At 38.8% G+C, this 25,339-nt stretch overlaps 1 protein-coding gene across 4 annotated transcripts in view; it reads left to right on the top strand.

Moving 5' to 3' along the window:
- ARHGAP12 (Rho GTPase activating protein 12) overlaps window positions 1–25,339 on the top strand; it is a 157,943-nt gene that overhangs the window by 30,167 nt on the left and 102,437 nt on the right. For all 4 annotated transcript variants that reach the window (XM_066280416.1, XM_066280414.1, XM_066280417.1 and 1 more), the window contains exon 3: window positions 827–1,578. In XM_066280416.1, the coding sequence (XP_066136513.1) occupies window positions 904–1,578 (675 nt within the window). In that variant the 5' untranslated portion in view covers window positions 827–903. The remainder of the gene's footprint in view (window positions 1–826; window positions 1,579–25,339) is intronic.

Below are 25,339 nucleotides of genomic sequence, written 5' to 3'. Positions count from 1 at the left end.
TAAAGTGAAAACTAGATTTCTTAATCCAGTTTAGGGCTATTTTTAATAGACTTCAAATGCTGTGTGTGTATGTGTGAGTTTTTAACATTTCCAAATACAAAGCCTGGTTATTTGTTGGCATTTGTGGGATTCAACCTAATAAGAATCATGGCCCTCCAGAGGTAGACATGATGGGGAAACAAAGTAAACAGAAAGTGTCTTTATCAGTGTCTTTTGCCTAACAATAACAATGCTATTCTTTTTATCTTAGGGAATGAAACTTATGTTATGTATAACTTTTTTTTTTAAACAAGCTCCTTAATGCTCTTGATTATTAAAGAGAGAGAGAGAGAGAGAGAGAGAAAGAGGGGGAGAGAGAGAGTATAGGGTCATTGAAATTCAGCTTCAACTTCAAAGATGATTTTAGATAAGGCATATAGTGAAACTAGATCTCAGTGCCTGGACCCTTGGGAAGTGCCTAATACACATTAGTTATTATTAGGGAGCCTTTCTAAGAAAGTGAAGGAGGTTTGAGATAGTCATGAAAAGAAGCAAAGTTTTTCTCACTGCTTATTTTTGATAGTCTTGTGTCAGGCTGGTTAGTGTATTTACTGTTCCAGTCATGGATTTGGTATTGGTCATAAATGACTGAAAAATGTAGATTACAGCATTTTGAGAGTTTTTAAATGTAGAACAATAGAAAACCAGACCCATGTTTACTTTTGAATTTGAGATTTGAAGATTATTCTTTAAAAATGGCTTGTAATTATGTGATGCTTATGAGTAAATATTAAGGATCCAGATTAACTTTTTTCTTCATTCTGTTCTTCTATTAAAATAAAAATAGCCGTATTAATACAACAGACCATAAAGCCATAATGTGGCGTACCATCCTTTTTGAGAGTTGAATATTATTGAATAAAAATGGCTGACAGAAGTGGCAAGACTGTTACAGGACAAGTATATATTGAAGTGGAATATGATTATGAATATGAAGCAAAGGACAGAAAGATTGTGATAAAACAAGGAGAACGATATATCCTTGTGAAAAAGACCAATGATGACTGGTGGCAAGTCAAACCAGATGAGAATTCCAAAGCGTTTTATGTGCCAGCACAGTACGTTAAAGAAGTCACCCGCAAAGCTCTGATGCCACCTGCTAAACAGGCAGTTGGACTGCCGAATAATTCTATGAAAATGATACAGAATTTTCATCTTCAGAGATCAACAGAAAATGTGAACAGATTGCCTGAGCTTTCAAGTTTTGGGAAGCCGTCGTCTGTTCAGGGAACAGGTCTTATTCGTGATGCCAATCAAAATTTTGGACCCAATTTTAATCCAAGTCAGACTGTCAACCTAAGCCTAGACCTGACCCACAATAATGGAAAGTTTAGCAGTGACTCACTTTCTCCTAAAGTTTCCGGCCAGAACAGAACACGCTTATTTGGTCACTTTCCCGGTCCAGAGTTCTTGGATGTAGAGAAAACTAGCTTCTCCCAGGAACAGTGTGGAGATTCAGCAGGAGAAGGCTCAGAAAAGCTGCATCAGGATTCTGAGTCTGGTGATGAACTTAGCAGCAGCTCCACGGAACAGATAAGGGTAAGATTAAAAGTAGAACAATGAAGCATTTGTACCTTAATAAAAATATTAATTACAGATTTTAATTAAAAAAATCTTTATAAGTTAAGAATAGTTTGTTTTGCTTTATGTTTTTAGAATAAATGCATCCTATCCTGAATTAAAGAGATAGAGAATATGTGAAATAATTCGGTTTACTTTATGGTTTTGTTTTTTTTTGTTTTTTTTTTTCATTTTTCTGAAGCTGGAAACAGGGAGAGACAGCCAGACAGACTCCCGCATGCGCCCAACCGGGATCCACCCGGCACGCCCACCAGGGGCGATGCTCTGCCCACCAGGGGGCGATGCTCTGCCCATCCTGGGCGTCGCCATGTTGTGACCAGAGCCACTCTAGCGCCTGGGGCAGAGGCCACAGAGCCATCCCCAGCGCCCGGGCCATCTTTGCTCCAACGGAGCCTTGGCTGCGGGAGGGGAAGAGAGAGACAGAGAGGGAAAGCGCGGCGGAGGGGTGGAGAAGCAAATGGGCGCTTCTCCTGTGTGCCCTGGCCGGAATCGAACCCGGGTCCTCCGCACGCTAGGCCGATGCTCTACCGACTTTATGGTTTTTATAATTCTTCTTGTACCTTTACAGGGTTAGAACTACTTCAAGTATGGAAAATTTTTTTCATCTCTATTGATTATGCATGAGGTAGAAAGGACTTACTTAATTTACCTAGTGATGATGTTTCTTTTATTAGAAAAAGGTCGTTTTCTATAGGTACTCATTTTGACTTGTTTCTGATAAGTCTCTAGGCAATAATGGATATATGTCACTGGAATGTTAGCCACTAACTCTTGTTCTTTGAAAGTTGTGTATTAACCTTGAGTATTAACAGAAATACAGAGCTCACAAACCTTTATGTCCATTCATGCACTTTTGTATCTTATGTCTAAGTATCCATGCTTACTTGCATTGCTTGGAAAAAAATTTTATGTATCTGTGGTTTGGTTTAAAAACAATTTTTTTAACCTAATTTTATTTTCAGATTAGTTTATGCCAGTTTATTATTAAGGTAAAGTGAAGTATTTTTTTAAAGCACCTGCATGAAATTGAAACTTAAATGTATTTGGAAAAGTCTAATTTAAAGTGAAACTTGAAAAATAATACATTTTTAACCTAGAGCTCTGTTGGAAGATTTACACATCAAGTTAAATCAGTGAATAATTTTATGGCTGCTCTTAAGGTGTGATCTGGTTATAATGGAAGTATGTTCTTTTTCTGAGTTTTAATTTTTCTCGTGACATTTTGATGGAAATAGGAAAAAGGGAAGGTTCTCTAGAAAAACTTTCGTTGTTTGAGATCAAGGCAGTTATGTAAAGTAGCACTGTTAGCTTATCAGTCCTCTCAGTAAGCTTTCTTTTCTTTTTCTTTTTTTCTTTTTTTTTTGTATTTTTCCGAAGTTGGAAACGGGGAGGCAGTCAGTCAGACTCCCACATGCGCCCGACCAGGATCCACCCAGCATGCCCACCAGGGGGCGATGCTCTGCCCATCTGGGGAGTCGCTCTGTTGTAACCAGAGCCAGTCTAGCGCCTGAAGCAGAGGCCACAGAGCCATCCTCAGCGCCTGGGCCATCTTTGCTCCAGTGGAACCTTGGCTGCAGGAGGGGAAGAGAGACAGAGAGGAAGGAGAGGAGGAGGGGTGGAGAAGCAGATGGGCGCCTCTCCTGTGTGCCCTGGTCGGGAATCGAACCCGGGACCCCTGCACACCAGGCCGATGCTCCACCACTGAGCCAACCAGCCAGAGCCAGCTATCTTTTCTCTATGTGATACTTTGACCTAGAATATATAGTGTTTCTTGGAATTTTTTTTTTGAGCTAGGATGATTTGGGAAAGACATACTTTTTCCCTTTCATCTTACCATCACCACTGTTTTACAGTTCAAATTACATTTTTTATGTAGGTACACTGGCCTACCTATGCTCTCTTCATTATGGTCATCTTAAATTCATGGCATGCAAGTTCATGGCTCTTTACTTCTCCTGGGACCTTAAAACCTTTTGGAAATTTTACTAGATTTCTCTAGCCAGTCCTCTTCCTCATTCTTCATGGCCACCGTTCAAACCTATTCCATTATCTTCAGTCCTCCGATTCACCTTATTTTTCCTGTTCTCTATTTAGGTAACCTTTCCTTCTGTTTCACAGCAAAAATAAAAGTCATAGGGTAGAAATTGCTTCAGCTTTGGGAAAGTGTTAATAGCACTCATCAACAGTTACTAGCACGAGCTTTTGATTTGAATCTGGAGTTTGTAAAGTTTCACTTTATGGTTTCCATAGTTCTGTCACTTACCAGCTGTCTGATAATTGGGGCAAATTACTTCTGTGTGTCTCAGTTTTTTCATTTTAAATAGCAGATCATGGGGTTTTTGAGGATTAAGTGGATTACTATATCTAATATGCTTAGCACTATGCCTGACACATAAGTATGTCATTTATATTACTCCCAACTTTAGTGGCTTAACACAGTCAACATTGATTACCTCACTGTTTCTATAGGTCAGTAATTCAGAAGCAGCTTAGTTGGGTAGTTTTAAAGACTTAGGGTCTCTCATGAGTTTGCAGTGTTATGAAGGCTTGGCTGGGGGTGCTTTTATGGCGGTTTACTCATGTGGTGCTAGTAGGGCCTCTTCACATATGCTTGAATGTTGTATCTAGCTTTCCCTCGAAAGGAGCAGTGCATTAGAGAACAAGATAGAAGCTGCATTGTCTTTTTTGCCCGAATCTTGGAAGTTGCACACTGTCGTTTCTTATTAACAGTTCAGCTCTATTCTTTGTGGGAGGAGACTACATTGGGTGTAAACATCAGGATATGAGAACGTTGGAGCCACCTTATCAATAAGTTATATAGCTGTCATTATTATTTTTGTCATTGTTGTTTCTATTATTATTTCCACCATCAAATTGATAAGTAACCTGTATCAGCAATCATCTTTACCCCCAGTATAATGCAAGTGTTAGCTCTCTTATCAGAGGGCAGTCTCTTTATATTTGCTTTTCTCTTTCTTCCACAAACGTTTTTCTAAAGATTACACTGGGGAACAATTTTTTTTTTTATTTTCTGTTGCATGAGGTTTTAGAACTGTTTCTATATATTTCTGCATCGCTGATTCCAAATCTGAAATCCATTTTTTGGTGCATGATCCAGTTTTGTTTTTTTTAAGACTTTATTTATTCCATTTTTAGAGAGGAGAGAGATAGATAGAAAGGTAGAGAGAGAGAGAGAGAGAGAGAGAGAGAGAGAGGAGGAGCGGGAAGCATCAACTCCCATATGTGCCTTGACCAGGCAAGCCCAGGGTTTCGAACTGGCAACCTTAGCATTCCAGGGTGATGCTTTATCCCATTGCGCCACCACAGGTCAGGCATGCTCTAGTTTTTATGCAATTTTAATTTCTTTTTGTTACAGTTAATGGCATGCATTGGTTTTTAAGTTGGAGTTAGAGGGCAACGACTCTTGGATTGAACATAACTACAAGGCAATTAATGTTTTACAAACATCACTTTTACATAATTGTAGTTGTTTTTAAATGTAAAAAATTATTATCTGATAAAAATACGCTCTTATTTTGTTTTAAGATTGAATCATGGCTTCTTCGAGTAGATGTAAATGTTAGAATAGTCCTGACACCTTCTGTTACATATATGGCTGTTACACACTTCAACGTCAAAGGCGCAGTATTTCATCATTTGTGACACGTGCATATATTGCCTATTTTCAAGTTCCTCTTGGCGATCAAGACAAGAATTGGGCTCCTCATATTGTGTGTCATAATTGTGAGGAAATGCTTTGTGACTGGACAAAAGGAAAACACAGAGGAATGCCTTTTGGTATTCCCATGGTTTGGTGTGAACCTAAGGACCATAGCAGTGACTGTTATTTCTGTCTGATCCATACAAAGGGCATCGGCAAGAAAAATGGCATATGATCACATATCCTAATATTCCTTCAGCAATACGACCTATCCCACACTCTGAGACACTCCAGGTTCCAGTTTTCAATGGTTTTATTTCTTCTAAGGATGAAGAAAGTGAACATGGTGATCAAGTGTGTTTTGATAAGATGCATGAGGAAATGGTTGTAGAATCTGAAGGGTCTTCTTCTGATGCCAAGCAGTCATTAACCTCTCAGCAGTTTAGCCAACCCGAATTGAACGACTTATTAAAGAGATTTGGGCCTATCAAAGAAAGCAGCTGAGTTATTAGCCTCCAGGCTTCAAGAAAAGAATGTACTTCACTGGTCAGCTAAAGTATCCCATTTCAGGAAGCATGAACAAATTTTTGTGGACTTTTTTTCGAAGACATACCCTTTGTTTACTGTCATGATATCAGTAGTCTTCTCAGCCAGCTAGGAGTTACCACTTACAGTCCAACAGAATGGCGGCTATTTCTTGACAGCTCTAAATGGAGTCTGAAATGTGTTCTCCTACACAATGATAATGTTTATGCAGTGATTCCAATTGGTTATTCAACTCATCTGCGAGAAGATTATAATGATAGAAAAATTGTGCTCAACTTCTGAAGTATGAGGAGCTTAAAATGGTAAATTTCCTGCTAGGACAACAGTGAGTGCACAACTAAGTGGAACAAAGAGTTGATGCTCTGTTCCCCTCTCCTACTTTCCACCCTCCCTCTCCTCTTTTCTCTCTCCCTCTTCCCTTGTCTCTCTTGCAAATCAATGGGAAAAAAAATTTAAATTCTGTTATTTCAGGAATGTTATCTTAATGCACTTGTATGTTATATACTCTTTTAGGATTGGCTTTTTCATTCAGCATAATTCTCTGGAGATTGATTCAGGTTGTTGTATCAGTGTTCTTTTTGTTGCTGACTAACTAGCATTCTGTGCTATGACTTTACCATACTTTGTTTTGCTTTTCACCCATTGAAGAATATTTTGGTTTCCAGTTTTTGGCTATTGCAAACAAAGCTGCTATATATAAACATTTTTGCACAGGTTTTTGTGTGAACATAAATTTTTATTTCTGTCATAAGTGCCCATGAATATAATTGCTGATGGTAGTTTCATGTTTAATTTTTCAAGAAATAACCAAACTGTTTTCCATAGTGGCTCTATCATTTTATATTCCTATCAGCAATGCGATCCAGTTTCTCTGCATGCTCACCAGCATTTGGTGTTGTCATTTTTTTATTTGAGCTATTCTGATAAGTGTATAATATCTCATGATTTTAATTAACATTTCCCTAATGGCTCATGGTGTCAAACATCTTTTCATGTACTTATTTGCCATCAGTGGATCTTTTTTATTGAAATGTCTCTTCATGTCTTTTGCTCAGATCTCTTTTTTTTTTTTGACAGAGAGAGAGAGTCAGAGGTAGGGACAGATAGGGACAGACAGACAGGAAGGGAGAGAGATGAGAAGCATCAATTCTTCATTGTGGCTCCTTAGTCTCTTCAGTTGTTCATTGATTGCTTTCTCATATGTTTCTTGACTGAGGGGCTCCAGCAGAGTGTGTGACCCCCTTGCTCAAGCCCCAGTGACCTTGGGCTCAAGCCAGCGACCTTGGGCTTCAAGCCAGCCACCGTGGAGTCACATCTATGATCTCACACTCAAGGTAGCGACCCCTTGCTCAAGCAGGCGAGCCCTCGCTCAAGGTGGTGAGCCAACACTCAAGCCAGTGACCTTGGGGTTTTGAACCTGTGTCCTCCGCATCCCAGTCCGACGCTCTATCTACTGCGCCACCACCTGGTCAGGCCTTTTGCTCATTTTCTAATTTGACTGTTTTTGTACATTAGAGTGAAGAGTTCTCCAAATAATCTACTAGTTATTCCTCAGACACATGGTTTGCAGATATTTTATCATAATGTGTAGCTTGTCTTTTCATCCTCTTAATCAGGTCCTTTTGCAGAGCAAAGGTTAGTTTATATTTCCTTTTATGGATCATGCTTTTGTGTCAATGTAAGAACTCATTGCATAGCTGTATTAGTCAGTGTTCTCAGGGAAACAGAACTGAGAGAGAGAGAGAAAGGTTCAGAGAGAGAATAGAGAGAAAGTATTATTTTAAGGAATTGGTTTATGTGATTATGAAGGCTGGAATCTGCGGGGGGGGGGGGGGGGATGGTATGCTGGAGACCAGGGAAGGGCTATTGTTGAAGTTTAAATCTGAAGATCTGCTGAAAGAATTTATTTTTACATGGGGGAGGTCAGTCTTTTGTTATATTTAGGTTTTCAACTGATTGGATGAGGTCTACCATATTATGGGGGTAGGGGGGTGGCAATCTGATTTACTCAAAGTCCTCTGATTTAAAAGTTAATTATAAATCCAAAAACACCCTTACAGAAACATCCAGAATAATGTTCCAAATATCTGGCCCAGCTGAGTTGATTACAATAGACTAGAATCTGAAGATTTTCCCCCTGTAGTTTCACGTTTTACACTTGGATCTGATCCATTTTGAATTTAATGTTTGTATAAGGTGTGAGATTAAATCAAGGTTTATTTATTAAATGTTTTGGCTTGTGGATATCTTATCATTACAGTACCATTTGTTTAAAAGGCTATCTTTGCTACAATAAATTGCTTGTATACTTTGTGAGAAATCAGTTGCCATATGTGTGTAGGTCTGTCTCTCTTTCATTCATATACAAGGTTGGGCATAAGTAAGTTTATAGTTGTTCGTTTAGAAAATAATAATAATTAATAAATAATACAAGAGTAAATTCTATTTCATGTACTCAACAACTGTAGGCCTACTTTGGTCCTTCCCTGTATGTCTGTCCCTTTTCTAATATCACACAGCAATGATTGTAGCTAATATCATAAGTCTTGATATTGAGTGGAGTGATTTCTCCCACTTTATTATTATTTTTTTTCAAAATTGTTTTAGCTATTGTAGTAGGCTGAATAATATCCACCAAAGATAATGGGTCCTAATCCGTGGAATGTGTAAACGTTAGCTCTTTTGGGAAGAAGGTCTTTGTAGATATGATTAAGTTAAGGGTTTTGAGATGAGGACATTGTTTTGGACCCTACATGCAATCACAGATGTCATTCACAAGGCAGAGGGGGCACCAATATACAGAGAAAAGGAGGCTGTGTGAAGGAGAAGCCAAGAAAATTTTTAAAGATTTTGGCCTTGAAAATAAGAGTGACGTGGCCACAAGCCAAGGAGTGCCAGTTGCTACCAGAAGCTGAAAGAGGCAAAGAAATAATTTTTCTCCTAGAACCTCTGGAGGGAGTGCAGCCCTGTCAACATCTTGATTTTAGCCCAGTGATCCTGATTTGGATTTTGGCTCTCTAAAACTGGGAGGGAATAAGTTTTCATTTTTTTAAGCCACTGTTTGTAGTAAGTTGTTAACACATCCATAGGAAACTAATCACATTTAGTCTAGTTCCTTTGTTCTTGCTCATACATTTTAGAATAATTTGATTTATATCTACAAAACATTTTGCCTGGGATTTTGTTAGGAATTGCATTAACCTGTATGTCATTTTGGAGAAAATGGACATTTTTACTATATTAATTCTTCCAATCCATGTATATTGTGTGTCATTCAGTTTATTTAAATCTCTTTATATTTCTTTCATCAGCGCTTGTAATTTTCAGCATAAATCTTGTGTGGTTTTCTTAGATTTATATCTGAGTATTTAAATTCTTTTGAAACAATTTTAAGTGATAATCTGTTTATAATTTTGGTATTCACGGCCCTGGCCAGTTGATTCATTGGTAGAACATCTGACTGGTGTGTGGATGTCATGGGTTTGATCCCGGTCAGGGTACACAAAGAAGTGACCATCTGCTTCTCCACCCCTCTCTTCCTTTTCTCCCTCTCCTTCTCCCCCTGACCCCCACAGCTATGGCTGGGTTGATTTGACCAAGATGCCCCAGGAGCTGAGGATGGCTCAGTGGAGCCTTTGCTGCAGGTGCTAAAAATAGCTCGTTTGCTGAGCAACGGATCAATACCCCAGATCATTGCCCTGTAGGGGGCAGAGCATCACCCTATAGGGGGCTTGCTGGGTGGATCCCCATCAGGGCACATGTAGGAGTCTGTGTCTCTGCTTCCCCTGCTTTCACTTACCACATTTCCCCATGTACAAGATGCACCTTTTCCTGAAAAAAATGGGGTCTAAATACTGGTTGCATCTCACACAGTGGTTGTAGATATTTTTTACTTGCATTTCCCGCTTTTTTGTGCTTGTTTTTGTGCTCATTGTTGAAGACAGTGATTCATCATCAGATACAAGCCTAATGGATGGGAATTTTGACGTGATGAGGATATGTATGAATTTTATGATGAGTAAAACTTGAGTTTGATAATTTTATATAATAGATTTTTTTCCTAAATCTTGGACCCCAAAGTTAAGGTGCTTCTTATACATGGGAATATCTTATACATGGGGAAATATGATAATTAAAAAAAAATTTTTTTGTATTCACACATTCATGGCTAATAAGGAAATACAATTAATTTCTTTTTATTTTGATTTTCAATGAAATTTTTTAAAGAACAATTTTAGACTTACGGAAATATTGTGAGGAAGTACAGAGTTCCTCCATGCCGCACACTCAGTTTTCCCTATTATCAACATCTTATATTAGTATCATTTATGTTACACAATTAATGAACCAATGTTGATATATTATTAACTAAATCAATACCTTATTCAGATTTTCTTACTTTCTACCTCTTGTCGTTTCTCTTTTTCAAGAATCTCTTCCAGGATATAACATTACAGTTAGTAGTCATGTCTGCTTAGTCTCCTCCTGGCTTTGCTTCTCATGCTTTCCTTGTATTTTAATGACTTTGACGGTTTGGAGGCAGATGGGTCAGGTTTTGTAGAATGAATGAGCTTGTGTTGGAGTTTCCCTGATGTTTTTCTTATGATTGGACTGTGGTTATAGTTTTTTGGGAGATAGAGCACAGACACAAAGTGTTTTTAATCACATCATATCAAAAGTATAAATTACCGACAGGATTAATCACTTTTAATGTTGACCTTGATCACCTGGTAAGGTTTTTTTTTTTTTTTTTGTATTTTTGTATTTTTCTGAAGCTGGAAACGGGGAGAGACAGTCAGACAGACTCCCACATGCGCCCAACCGGGATCCACCTGGCACGCCCACCAGGGGCGAAGCTCCGCCCACCAGGAGGCGATGCTCTGCCCCTCCGGGGCGTCGCTCTGCTGCGACCAGAGCCACTCCAGCGCTTGGGGCAGAGGCCAAGGAGCCATCCCCAGCGCCCAGGCCATCTTTGCTCCAATGGAGCCTTGGCTGCGGGAGGGGAAGAGAGAGACAGAGAGGAAGGAGGGGGGGGGTGGAGAAGCAAATGGGCGCTTCTCCTGTGTGCCCTGGCCGGGAATCGAACCCGGGCCCCCCCGCACTCCAGGCCGACGTCTACCGCTGAGCCAACCGGCCAGGACCATAAGGTATTTTTTTTGTCAAAATTTTTCTCTGTAAAGTTACTCTTTTATTTCTCCCTTTCCACACCATATAATCTGTGGAAAGAGGTCATTATATGCAAACCATGCTTAAGTGAATGTTTAAATAAAAAAAAAAAAATAAAGGAGTGTTATACCTCACCTCACTGAGGGTATAATTTCTACATAAATTATTTGGAATTATTTTGTATGGGAGATTTTTTAAAAATTGATTTTGAGAGACAGAGAGAGATAGAAAGAGAGAAGCCTCAACTCCTAGTTGCTTTACTTCAGTTGTTTATTGATTTCTTCTAGTATGTGCCTTGATGCAGCGGCTCCCTCAAGCTGAGCCAGTGACCCCTTGTTCAAGCCAGCGACCTCTGATAAGCCTGTGCTCAGGCCAGTGACCTTGTGCTTAGGCCAGCAATCTTGGAGTATCGAACCTGGGACCTCAGTGTTCCAGATGCTTTACCCACTACACCACCACTGGTCAGGCTATATGGGAGCCTTTTATCTTATAGTTTATTTATTCAATTATTTATGTCTGTATAGACTCATGGGCTTGTTTTTTGGTTTTTGTTTGTTTGTTTTTACCTTGGATTACAGTCCAATATTACTATATTTTGCTGCTCAATTATGTGAGCTTTGGCTTTTGGGAATTCACGTTATCTGTTTTAGCATTGCCCTATTTTCTGGGTCTACATGCACATCTTGTATATTTTTCTACCCCTGTCTAGAATCAGCTATTTCTCCAAGGAGTCTTTGTTCGCTTACCTGGAGAATGGTATTTAGAAACTAGGATCTGTGCTAGTGTGTTCATTGCTACCGTGATGTGATAGTTTCTAGGCCCTCTCAGATGATAGAGCAGGGAATACACATTGGTATGCTAACCTGTGTATATACACATAACCTATAAATATTCTCACTTGCACCTATCTGCATCTATGTTAAACTAAACATGAGTTCATATTTATGTCTTCAACTGTAATCTATAACCACAATGGATCATTGCTTATCTATAAACTTTCACTCCAACATTGAAAAACTTAGCTCCCACTATGCACCGTCATTGCATAGTTGTTTAATTTAAGTATACATGTATGGAGTATTAGAAATATTAACTTGTACCCATGTGGAGTACAACTTTATCAGCTAGAATATAGTACTTCATGTGCTGTTTTTTTGTCTTAATAGACTACTCATTTTCAGATTTTCTTTGATCAGCATCTTTTATCCTCACCTGTTTTAATGAGCTTGTTTCATACATTTGTAATAAAGTAACCCCCCCCCCCCCCCCCGGTCATATTCTGTTTTGATGTTTCCCTGGGATTTTTCTACCTCACCTTGTATTTCTGCATTAAAAAATTGCATACATCAAGGTTTGCTCTTTGTGATTAAAGTTCAGTGGATTTTGACAAATGCACAGTGTGTTAGGCACAATTACAGTATCTTACAGAATAGTTTTACTGCCTTAATGCCCTGTGCTTCATCTGTTCACTGCCTCCCCTTGTCCCCTCCAGCCCTCTGAAACCATTCATTCTTTTACTCTGTGTAGTTCTATCTTTCCCAGAATGTTTTTTTCTTCTTTTCCAAGTGAGAGGAGGGGAGATAGATTCTCACATGCACCCCGACTGGGATCCACCCAGCAACGCCCACCTGGGGCCGATACTCTACCAATCTGGGGCCATGTTCCCAGGGGAGCTGTTTTAGCACCTGAGGCAGAGGCTCCATGGAGCCATCCTGAGCATCTCCCCCTCCTGCCTCGCCCAATGCACTCCTACCAGTCAAGCCAGGGGAAAGGGGAGGAGTGAAGAAGCAGATGGTTGCTTCTCCTGTGTGCCCTGACTGATAATTGAACCCAGAATATCCACACGCTGGGCCAACACTCTACCAATGAGCCAGCTAATCGGGACCAAAAGAACCACATTTAGATACAATTGTGAAGCTTTTAAACTGTTTAGTAGCCTTAAACTTTTCTTTGTATTTTACTTCCCTGTGTAAAATCTCGAAGTCATCATCTTCTCTTTCTGCTTCCTGGGATCATCTTGTCAACTCTTGCTACCAATTCAAAACAGGAAAGAATAAAAAATTTTTAAAAAATTTTGTTTTTATTTGATTGACTAATTTCATATTCAGGAAGTTACAGAACTGTTACAATTTGATGAAAAATACAAAATCCTTTTTTTAAAGAAGTGTACATATACACATAATTTTGCTGTAATTTCAAGATACTCAGAAACCTAGATTCTTAAAGTGAAAGTTTGGTGCCAGTAATTGTCAAGTAAAACTTTAAAATCTTTAAGGAAATTTAGGCACAAATATCTTGGTAGGTAGAAATTCTGGAGAGGAACTAGATCAACCTGAAATTATACTTGGGTCAAATCTGAAGGCAAAATTGATTGAGATATTTTAGGATGACTGATTTGACCCTCTTTGGCACACGTGTTCTCCAGGAAAATAGCACCTGGTTATAACTGCCGTGTTTTCTTAGAAACAATCGGATATTAGAAAGCAAAGGCTTTGTTATCAATACTTAGCTTGTTTCTGAACACAAAGAGCCTATTTTGTTTTAGCATAGATTTCTTTATCAGGCCCCATCCTCCTTAATTGTGTGGTTGTGACCTTTTTGAAGATGTAGTGAAAGTCATAGGCCAGGGGTCCCCAAACTACAGCCTGCTGGCCGCATGCGGCCCCTTGAGGCCATTTATCCGGCCCCGCTGCACTTCTTTCATTGGTGGTCAGTGAGAGGAGCACAGGATGCATCCTGGAGTACTGTATGTGGTGGCGCTGCAAAGTGCGACGGCGGCACTCACGTACAGTACTATTTCTGGTGATGTGGGACGCACGCGTCACAACTCTGGAAGCATGTCATATCACTTGTTACGGCTAGCAGTGACAAATATGGAACCAGACATTGACCATCTCATTAGTCAAAAGCAGGCCCAGAGTTCCTGTTGAAATACTGGTCAGTTTGTTGATTTAAATTTACTTGTTCTTTATTTTAAATATTGTATTTGTTCCTGTTTTGTTTTTTTACTTTAAAATAAGATATGTGCAGTGAGCATAGGGATTTGTTCATAGTTTTTTTTTATAGTCCGGCCCTCCTACAGTCTGAGGGACAGTGAACTGGCCCCCTGTGTAAAAAGTTTGGAGACCCCTGCCATAGGCCATTTTTCCGAGAAATACCTTGTATATTCAGGCACACAGTTTCATTGGGTTCATGCTCAACATAAAACTCCTCTTGTGTCCACTTCTGTAAAGCCAGTAGCCAGGGCCATGCAGGTTCGCATTGGATTTGGACAGTCAGTAAAGAAACAACGGAGCCAAAAACTGGTGGGCCATCATCTTTAATCCTAGCTTGCACCTGGTAGGCAAGTAAAAACACACACTGGGCTCCAAAACCCACTCACATTCAGTGCTCACAAAGCTACTGACTTATCCAAGTTTCCTAGAATCAAAGGTTTCTAGCTCACCAGCCTTATTCACCTCTGTTCCCCATCTCCTTCCTTCTCCCTGCACAAACTGCACAAACTGGCTTCTCACTCAACACTCCGCCATCTTGGCTGCTTCTCCTGGCCTCTTCCACGTGGCCTCTCTCTCCTTTCCTCTCTGCTGTCTCCTCTAATATTAATCTCAGGAACCGAGAGAGCAAGCTCTCGTTCTGCCCCCATTTTATAGTGTAGAAATCAAAACCTTTAATTCAATATGCAAAATAGGGATGTCTCTGATACAAAGTCACTTATCAGAGACATGATGGGATTCACCACCCCACATCAAAAAGGGTGGGAAAGGCTTAGTCCTAAAACCAAGCCCCAGGCTACAAGGATCGTGCCTGCCCACAGCCCGCCCCCAACACACATTAACATCACCTGGGCAATGGCTTCCACGTGGGTAGCGCCATCTTTAACAAAGTGAGCATAATATATTTTATCTGCCCAACAACTTCCCTTTCACCTTTTTCCAGACCCTTTTCTCACCTTTTTCTTTTCTAAGAAAAGTTGCTTTTTTTTTTACCTTTTTAAATCGTCATCCTCTGCATGTTCCTAGATGCATTTTGCTTTATTTTATTTTTCATTTATTTCTATTTTGTGCTTTAAGCTATGTGTATTAAAACTTAGTTGTAAGTGGTAAAAACCCAGTTGTGACTAGTTTAGGCAAAAGGGAAATTTATTGACTCCTGTAACCCAACTACAAGAAAGGTTTATTCTTCTAGGCCAGTGCTGGTCAACCTGGTCCCTACCGCCCACTAGTGGGCATTCCAGCTTTCATGGTGGGCGGTAGCGGAGCAACCAAAGTATAAATAAAAAGATAGATTTAACTATAGTAAGTTGTTTTATAAAGATTTATTCTGCCAAACTTAGCGAAAATTCAACATTAAGTACTTGGTAATTATTATTATATGCTTTAACTTGCTATAACTCTGCTTTATAAATTTTATAAAGTAAAGTTACTTCCCTACTTTATAAATCACCATTACTATGGAACTGGTGGGTGGTTAGAAAATTTTACTACTAACAGAGATACAAAAGTGGGCGGTAGGTATAAAAAGGTTGACTACCCCTGATCTAGGCATTATGGGTGATTGGACCTAGGGTCTGTTTTGCTGTCAGGATTACTTTTCTCTCTAATTCTTTTTTCGTTATCTCATTCTTCCACACAGAATTTTTCCATATGGCTGTAGACAAGTTGCTGGTAACTGCTAGGATCACATCCTTAGTTTTTCTGTGAGAGTATCTACTTTTTTTCCCTTTGTTCTAATTCAGAAAATGTTAGAGAAGGAATCTGGCTTGGCTTGGGGATATGCTAATACTATGGCCAGGGGCATAACAGGAACCTACCCAAACTGCATAGTTGGAATTAGATGGCGTCAGTTCCTCAAAGAAGTAGATATGCTTTTCCCAGAATAAGAAGAGATGCCTGGCATCAAAGTAAGAGTTGTCCACCATATCTTTGTTTTCTGACATAGAGTCTCAAAGTCTTTCCATGTTATACTTCTTCTCTACCAGGTCTGTTTTTGACATCAGCTGCTAGGAAGGCCAAGGAGAGAGCTGCAAGGACATTTTCCCAGACTGATTCTGGTTCAGCATAAGAAGCTTGTAGGATCCATATTTCCAGTAAAAAGGAGATATGTGTGCTGTGAAATAGAAATAGCAAACTAATATTCTCTTGTGCATGTCTTGTTCTCTTTAGGATATAGTCTTGAAAGCCAAAGATTGTGTCCTATTTCTGCTAGCAAACTTTGACCACAAATAATGGAGTGAATAATCTGTATAGTGGAGATTGTGTATATATTAAAATAAAGCAGAGAATTGAACCTCCTTTCAGTAAGAAGGAATTCTGCTGCCACACTGCTTTTCAACTTTTTTTTTTGACACACAGAGAGAATCATAGGGAGGGGACAGTTAGGGACAGACAGGAAGGGAGAGAGATGAGAAGCATCAGTTCTTTGTTGCAGCTTCTTAGTTGTTCATTGATTGCTTTTTCATATGTGCTTTGACCGGCGGGCTACAGCAGAGCGAGTGACCCCCCTGCTCAAGCCAGAGATCTTGAGCTTCAAGCCAGCGACTCCATGCTCAAGCCGGATGAGCTCGTGTTCAAGCTGGTGACCTTGGGGTTTTGAACCTGGGTTCTCTGTCCCAGTCTGTCATTCTATCCACTGTGCCACTGCCTAGTCAGGCTGCTTTTGAACTCTTAATTGCGCCTTTTTCATTGTTTTCCAGCCTGCCTGGCTGTTCACCCTGAAGATTTTGAACTTGCCACACCTCTACAACTGCATGAGCCAGTTCCTTAAAATAATTTCTCTTCTCTCTCTCTCTCTCTACACACACACACACACACACACACACACACACACACACACATGTACTTTTGGCTGTATATGTTTCTATTGAGAACCTTAACTAATACACAGGGTATAGTCTCTGACTGCTCCAGGCTTTAATCCTTACTCTTAGATCCAAAAGAAAGGCCTCAAGTTTATCTTTAAAATCCTTTCTTTTTTTTTTTTTTTTTTTTTGTATTTTTCTGAAGCTGGAAACGGGGAGAGACAGACAGACTCCCACATGCGCCCGACCGGGATCCACCCGGCACGCCCACCAGGGGGCAATGCTCTGCCCCTCCGGGGCATCGCTCTGCCGCGACCAGAGCCACTCTAGCACCTGGGGCAGAGGCCAAGGAGCCATCCCCAGCGCCCGGGCCATCTTTGCTCCAATGGAGCCTTGGCTGTGGGAGGGGAAGAGAGAGACAGAGAGGAAGGAGGGGGTGGGGGTGGAGAAGCAAATGGGCGCTTCTCCTATGTGCCCTGGCCGGGAATCGAACCCGGGTCCCCCACACGCCAGGCCGACGCTCTACCGCTGAGCCAACTGGCCAGGGCCTTAAAATCCTTTCTTAGGGATGTATCAGCCCGGCTTAATTAAGTCATGCTCATCTCTGGGCCAGTTACTCCAGTAGGAAGGTTGAACACTGGTTTTTCAGATTTTGTGCCAATTTATATTTTGTGCTAATTCCTTCACAGAGAAAGTGTGATGTGTGCAGGGTTCTGTGGTTGGCAGTCCCATCAGAAGCACATCATTTGGGGGAGGGCAGATAAACCAACAAAAGGAATGGTGTTGTAGCTGGTACCTGAAAAGGAGGAATGCTAGGCAGTCAGAAGTCAGAACAATAAATGGTCATTTAGCACAATTATTTGCTGTACATTGGGATCTATCTTGCTTTTTGAATATTGAATGAATGTTATTATTATTATTATTAAGTGAGAGGAGGGGAGGCAGAGACAGCTTTCTGCTAGCGCCATGACCCGGATCTACCTGACAAGCCCCCTACAGGGATTTTCTGCCCATCTGGGGCATTGCTCCATTGCTAAGCAACCCAACTATTCTTAGCGCCTGAGGCAGAGGCCATGGAGCCTCCTCAGCACCCAGGGCCAACTTGCACCAGTTGAGCCATAGATAGCTTCAGGAGAGGGAGTAGAGAGAGAAGCGAGAAGTGAGAGGGGGAGGAGTAGAGAAGCAGATGTTTGCTTCTCCTGTGTTCCCTGACTGGGAATCGAACCTGGGAAATCCACACTCTGGGCCGATGCTCTCTCACTGTGCCAACCGGCAGGGCTGAATGTATTCTTTATGTTTCAGAATTCTTGGATACTGTGTAAGGTCAGTTGCATATAAATTTCTTCACATCTGTAGCCAGCTTCTGATAGACTTAAATGCATGAATATTTCAGTCTGTGATTTCAAAAAGTCTTATACGTTATATTTAAAGATTAAAATCATGGTGCCAGTTAACTTGAGGCATGGGTAATTTCTCTCCATCTCTGCTTCTCTTTCTCGACATATATGTGTAAATACACACATATATATTTGTTGTATGATTGTAGTAGAGTAGCAATAGAAGAGATGTTTGAAAAGATGGCAGAATCTTAATAGAGTCATTAAAAAAATGTGTATATTAAAATGTTTTGTGTTTTCACCCTGTTTTTGTCCTGGGAAAAAATTTGCTAATCTAGGTGACATATCAACAAAAACAACAGATGGTAGAAACATTTTTGTTAAGAAAATCTCATCTGTATGCATAGAATATCTTTAGCAATTGCTTTAGTAAGTGCAGACAGATGGTTTAAACTCAGAATGACTACTCAATTACTTTGAATGTGGTATAACACTAGAGCTCACATTTCTGGAAAAGAATGACTGCAGCTTGGTACATTAGAGAAAAAGGTGCAAGACTAGGTTTGTGAGCCAGAGAAATTTGTCTTAGCCAGTCTACAAAATACTGAACTTCTGAAGCCCTCTTTTTGTAAACTACAGTTAAATGCTACATACTTATTTGCCTTTCTGTCTCATAGCAGAGTGCATTGAGTCACTTGAAAGTAATTGGACAATAGGTAAGTGACAACTTGGTTTTTAATGAGAGATAGAGAAATGAAAGACCAGAGGATATTCATCAAAATAACTAATATAGTGAGAGCATGGTGAAAGGAACTAACCGTTGTTGAGAATCTTTAGTGTCAAGCAGGTGAATAGATGCTGACATGCATGGTTTCCTCACAGCTGCTTTCTATGGTAGGCTTATATGTATTTTTTTTTTTACACTGAAGAAACAATTTCTTATTCTTGGAAGAGTCAGGGAAGAAATTTGTATTGTAAAAAATAATTATAGCCTGACCAGCAGTGGAGCAGTGGATAGAGCGTTGGCCTGGGATGTTGAGTACCCAGGTTCAAAACCTCGAGGTCGCTGGTTTGAGTGTGGGCTTACCAGCTTGAGGATGGGGTTGCTGGTTTGAGCGTGGGATCATGGCTGCTGACTTGAGCCCAGAGGTGGCTGGCTTGAAGCCAAAGGTGACTGGCTTAAGCAAGGGGTCACTGGCTCGAGTAAGGGGTCATGGGCTCAGCTGGAGCCCCCCAGTCAAGACATGAGAAAGCAATCAATGAACAACTAAAGTACTGCAACTGTGAGTAGATGCTTCTCATCTCTTTCCCTTTCTGTCCGTCTGTCCCTGTCTGTCCCTCCTGCCCCTCTTGCTAAAAAAAAAATTTTATAAAATTTTTGACATTCTCATTTGATTAAGTTAAACTAGTCACTTTTATCATGGAACACTAGGTTATTCATACTGGGACATTTTTAGACATTTTGTCAGAAATAAACAATACAAGTCTGTCATTTTTAGGAAAACAATTCATTTTTTTGTTGCAAATAATTGAATTTATGCTTTCAGGTGAAAATTAGAATTCTGAAAACTTTTATCTGCTACCATGAGCTTACAGCTGATCACCCAAAACTTTTCCTGTGAAAATAGTGGTGATATTCAGTTTGTTTTGTTTTTTGGTTTTGATTTTGTATAATGAAATGTTTCAGCATTTGGAAGATAAAATTAAAGTAACTCAGTGAATTATTTCTCAAATGACCAATGAATTATGAGTACAACAGTCATTCAAAGACAAGATAGACCAATGAATTTTATGTGACAGAGTACAGATAGCTAATTAATGTGATTTTAGATTATACATTGCAAGTGATCTTTAAGAAATTTATCACTTGAGTTTTGCTGTTATGTCAGAGAAGAATGTCCACAATTATCTCTTTTATTGCATAAGGCCGTTTTTTCTTTATGTATTGTACTTCAACCAAAACAAGAAATGGCCACAGATTTAATGTAGAAGCAGATATGAAAATCCAGACAATGAAACAATTAGATTATAGTTGTAAAACTGCAATTTTTATCACTAATGTGTTTTTGGGAGACATTATCATTTTGCATAAATATACATTTATGTTAACATGTAATGTGTTTATTATTTTTAAAATTAATTTCACACAAATAGTTTTAAAATTTCTTAGTTTTAACTTTGAATGCTAAATATCAGTAGATAACTTTTTTTTTTACAGAGACAGAGAGTGAGTCAGAGAGAGGAGTAGACAGGGACGGAGAGAGATGAGAAGCATCAATCATTAGGTTTTTTTTTTTCATTGCGCATTGCAACACCTTAGTTGTTCATTGATTGCTTTCTCATATGTGCCTTGACCGCGGGCCTTCAGCAGACCGAGTAACCCCTTGCTGGAGGCAGTGACCTTGGGTTCAAGCTGGTGGGCTTTTGCTCAAACCAGATGAGCCCACGCTCAAGCTGGTAACCACAGGGTCTTGAACCTGGGTCCTCTGCATCCCAGGCCGACGCTCTATCCACTGCGCCACCGCCTGGGCAGGCTCAGTAGATAACTTATATAACAAAAGTTATTTGGTGTCCCAAGTGATTTTTAAGAGTGTAAAGGGGCTCTGGGACTAAAACTGAGAATTGCTGTTTTGGTGAGACTGTCTGCTTTGGCTGAGTGAAAGTGGCATTTAGTTGAGGTCTTGCAATATTCTTTTTTGTAGGATTAAATCCCTCTATGTACATACAGGGCATATATGTTAGTGGGTTAGTGATTGATGAGGATAAAAATTTTTGATAAAAATGTTTTAAAATTTTGCTAAATTTTTTTGGCTAAACTTTTTGAGAGGAGGTAACTGGTAGATGATTTCTTTATTAAAATCTGTGTTAATTTGGAAAACATGTCAGTGGTTTTTTATTAATACATGGAATTTAATTTTCTTGTAAACATGCAGTCTTATGATCTGTAATGATATTACAATGTTGGGGATTTCTTGCCTTAGAAAAAGTTACTACTTATGTCAAAAAGTCACATCCCTTAAGGCAGGCACAATGTGAAAGTGCTCAGTTTTGAGATCTGAGAACCCTGAATTAGCAAAAAAGAAATGACAAGAAGTGATTTATGTCTGTAGTAAGGATGGGAAAGAGGAAGGAAACATTTCCTGTAGTCAGTGTTTTAAATATTTTTTGTGCTGAAGTTAGAAAATGGAAAGCTTACCAAGAAAAATAAAGATTGCCTACTATATTGGTTCTTCCTTAAGCCACATATTGTATGCAGTGTGAGAGATATCTTATAGGGATAGAACTCTTTTTTGATACTTAGATTATAAAATGAATTAACACAGTTTCTCTGCTTTTATCTGTTGAGCTTGTTGAACTAAAATTTGAAGCAAGTTTGGGGAAGGGGATAATTAATGTTAAGTCTTAAGGAATAAACATTTTTGTGTGTGTGTGTGTCTGTGTGTGTCTGTGACAGAGAGAGAGAGGGACAGATAGGAATAGACAGGAAGGGAGAGATGAGAAACATCAGTTCTTGTCTGTGGCATTTTAGTTGTTTGTTGATTGTTTTCTCATATGTGCCTTGACCAGGGTGGGTAGCTACAACAGAGTGAGTGACCCCTTGCTGAAGCCAGTGACCTTTGGGCTCTAGTCAGCTACCATGGGGTACTGTCTATGATCCCACGCTCAGGCTAGTGACTCTGTGCTCAAACTAGTGAGCCTGTCATCAAGCTGGATGAGCCCATGCTCAAACTGGTGACCTCAGGGATTTGAACCTGGGTTCTCTGCGTCCCAATCCAATGCTCTATCCACTGTGCCACCACCTGGTCAAGCAGGAATAAACATTTCTTAATGCAGTGAAACCTCATTCAGTTTTCCTGGGGAAAGAAATTGTTGCCTAATTGAAATTCCCTCAGTAAAACAGGGATATCCAATATTTAATTTTCATTTACTGCTTATTGAAGGCTTTCAATAAAGCTAGATAAAGTGCAAAGATTTATCCAGTTTCAACCTACCTTTAAAGAGCTTATAGTTTAGTGTATTTTAGTACACTCTCCTGTTTTCTTCATAGTAGTATATTTATTAGTGTCGACAGGACATACTCAATGTTACCTTTGGAGAAAAACTAAAAATTATACTATTAAGTATCATTGCCTAACTTGCTTAAAATTCAGATATTGAAAAATTCTAGGTAATAGTTTTTGTTAGGTAGGCTTTGACTGCTATAATTTTTTTTAATGTAGACATTCACTTTTTTGTTAATCTGATTAAAGAAAATATACCAAGCAACAACAACAAAAAACTTGTTTTCCCTACTTTCTAAGTTGGAAACACTTGTTTCCTTATTCTGTGAACTCTTAATTAGCAAGTTTATTATTTATGACATTTATTTAAAATTCTATGGGTGTAGACTTATAGTTTTATTTTAGTAACTCTATCCTCTGAATTTTATCTATCATTCTTGGCCCCTTAACACCCAGAGGGTACATCTGCCTTTCTTTATCTTTGTATCCGTAGCTTCTCTACAGATGAAGACCATAGGAAATGTTAAAGTCGCCTAAGTACCAAGAAGATAATCTAGCTGGAAGGTTCACAATACTGGAGTTTTTCTTTCTCCCCCTCTCGGAGAAACTAATTGCATGGGAGGGTGTCCTATTCCTTACTTTGAGAGAACAGACAGAGGTGTAGTGCTCTAGTCAAAAATGAATTTGAAGCTCATTTTAAAAGAAATTGGTGGGTGTGTCGTTAGCAGTTATTTTATCATTTCTGAGTGATTTCTTTTTGTTACTTCAAAGTTCTGAAGAACCATGAGAATTAATGTTGAGAATTTTTTTTTCTGCTTTAAACTCCCTACTTCCGTATACTTACAGGTACTAAAGTTAGATGACTCTGTATTGGAGCAAATAATCAGTTTCCTAGTGGAACATACTTTTGCACTGTTATTTTGCATAGCACAATCAGTTGGAGAGTTAGAAACATTTTGAGCTTGGATTCTGGGTTGTGTCATGGAAGTGAACGTCTCTATAAATCCCAAACCAAATATTAGAACATTTGTTCTGATGAGTGTGAGAAGTGAGAATGTACTTCTGGGTACAGGAGGAGACAATATTTTAAATCTGAACTGAGCTGGGTAGTTGCCATTCTCATAGAAAGGATCACATTATTTAATTATTTATAATATTTATTGATTAATTATGCTATGCCAGGTATGTTTTAGGAAGTAGCAGGACATTTTTAAATCTTATACTAAAAGATAGGCAGACTGGAATTAAAGTTAACACTTAACACTTAATATTTTTAACTTTTTCTTTTGTAGCTTCAGGAAGAAAGAATGTGTCAATTTTTAAATTTGAGAATAATTTTACAACTGTAGTAACAAAAATATTTATTAAACGTAGCTTTAAGAAATGATTACTATTAACTTCTACTTGGTAGGGACAACATAGTTAGTGAGTAATAGCCTGAACTTTGAAATCAAATAGACACAGTTACGAATTTTGGTTCTGTAACTTCCTTATGGGAAGGAATAATTAACTCCTGGGGTGTTGAGAAGATTAACGAAATGAGTAAGTCAGGTGCCTCAAACAGTATGTGTTTAATAAGTATTAATTGCTATGTATTATTTTTGTTACGGTCGAAGGAAAATTTTACTGAAAAAAAAAAGACAGTTGGGAATTTTGTGAATTTCAATTTTAGACTCTCCAAAGAGCTTTTCTAACCTCTAAGGAGGCAAGCAAAAAGTTTAAAATGTAAAGTTAGTATATTAGTTTAGAATTGAATTGTTTGGATGGGTATTTTATGTAGTTTGTGTACTGTATTACACCTCTTGTGATATATCTGGGGGCCCAAGACTTTGTTTTGTTTTTAACCTGTATGAATAATGTTACTGCTTTAGGCAAGTGTTTCTTTCTTTTTAAATTCAGTATATTGGAGGTAACACTGGTTTAATAACTGTAAGTTTCAGATGTACAACTTTGTAATACAACACTTGGATACTGACTGCATTGTATGCTTACCACTCAAAGTCTAGACTCCTTTCGTCACCATATGTTTGATCCCCTTTACTTTCTTTATCCTTCCCTCACCCCTTTACCCCTTGATTAGCTATACTCTTGTCTGTGTCTGAATTTGTTTATTGCTTTTTGTTTTATATTTCAAATGTGAGTACAGTCACGTGGTTTTAATCCTTTTCTGTGTGACTTATTTCAGTTAGTGATACTCTTAAAATCCATCCATGTTGTTGAAAATGGCAATTTCATTTTTTTATAGGACTGAGTATTATTCCATTATATAAATGTACCACATCCTTTTTATCTAGTCATTGGTCAAAGGACACTTAAGATTGTTTCTATGTCTTGATTACTGGGAATAATGCTGCAGTGAACATAGTAGTACATATATTTTTTTATGAATAAGTATATTCGGGTAGATACCCAGGAGAGGGGTTGCTGGGTCATATGATAATTCTATTCTTAATTTTTTGATGGAACCTCTATACTGTAGTGGCCGCACCAGTTTACATTCCCGGGACCAGCAGTGTACGAGGGTACCCTTTTTTCCATATCCTCTTCTTAACACTTACTATTTCTTGTCTTATTGATAATATATAGTTTAATCAAGTTTAAAACTTTTTTAACATAACATTGCTCACTATATTCATATCATGTTTTATAATCCTTTGTCAGATTTAATATTCTTACAGAAAACTGGTGTGATAAGTATGGGGGGAACTTAGGATGTGAAAGTCTGGGACATACACCTGACTGCTTTGAGTCTTCTCAAGGATAGGGACTTGTCTACTACTTTTTTCAATCCTTTCAATCAGGGATGTATTGCCTGTTTGTTGAATGTAAAAATAAATGAAAGAGAGCATAAAAAGCTACTAAAAAATAAAAAGATGACATTAAAGAGTGTGATTTTTGAGTTGTTTCCTAAGTTGAATAGTATACATTGTCAAACAAATATTTTGTTTTACTGGCACAGGTCTTGTTCTTTTTTCAATTTAATCTATAATATACATCTAAAGAGGACTTGAATTTGGTGTGATTTACTTTCTATAGCTTATAACTGTTAACCCTTTATAAAAACAATACTATGTTACATTTATAACTTTGATAAGGTATAAAGACAGCATACTACAAGAGAGGCAGAAACATGAGCATGGACTCTGGAGCTGGATTGCTTGCGGTCAAGGTCCAGATTGGTCACTTTCTACTTGTTTGGTCCTAGACAGGT

Source organism: Saccopteryx bilineata, chromosome 5 (genome assembly GCF_036850765.1).
Source record: "Saccopteryx bilineata isolate mSacBil1 chromosome 5, mSacBil1_pri_phased_curated, whole genome shotgun sequence".
NCBI lineage: Eukaryota > Metazoa > Chordata > Mammalia > Chiroptera > Emballonuridae > Saccopteryx > Saccopteryx bilineata.
This window is presented reverse-complemented; position numbering and strand designations above follow the sequence as displayed.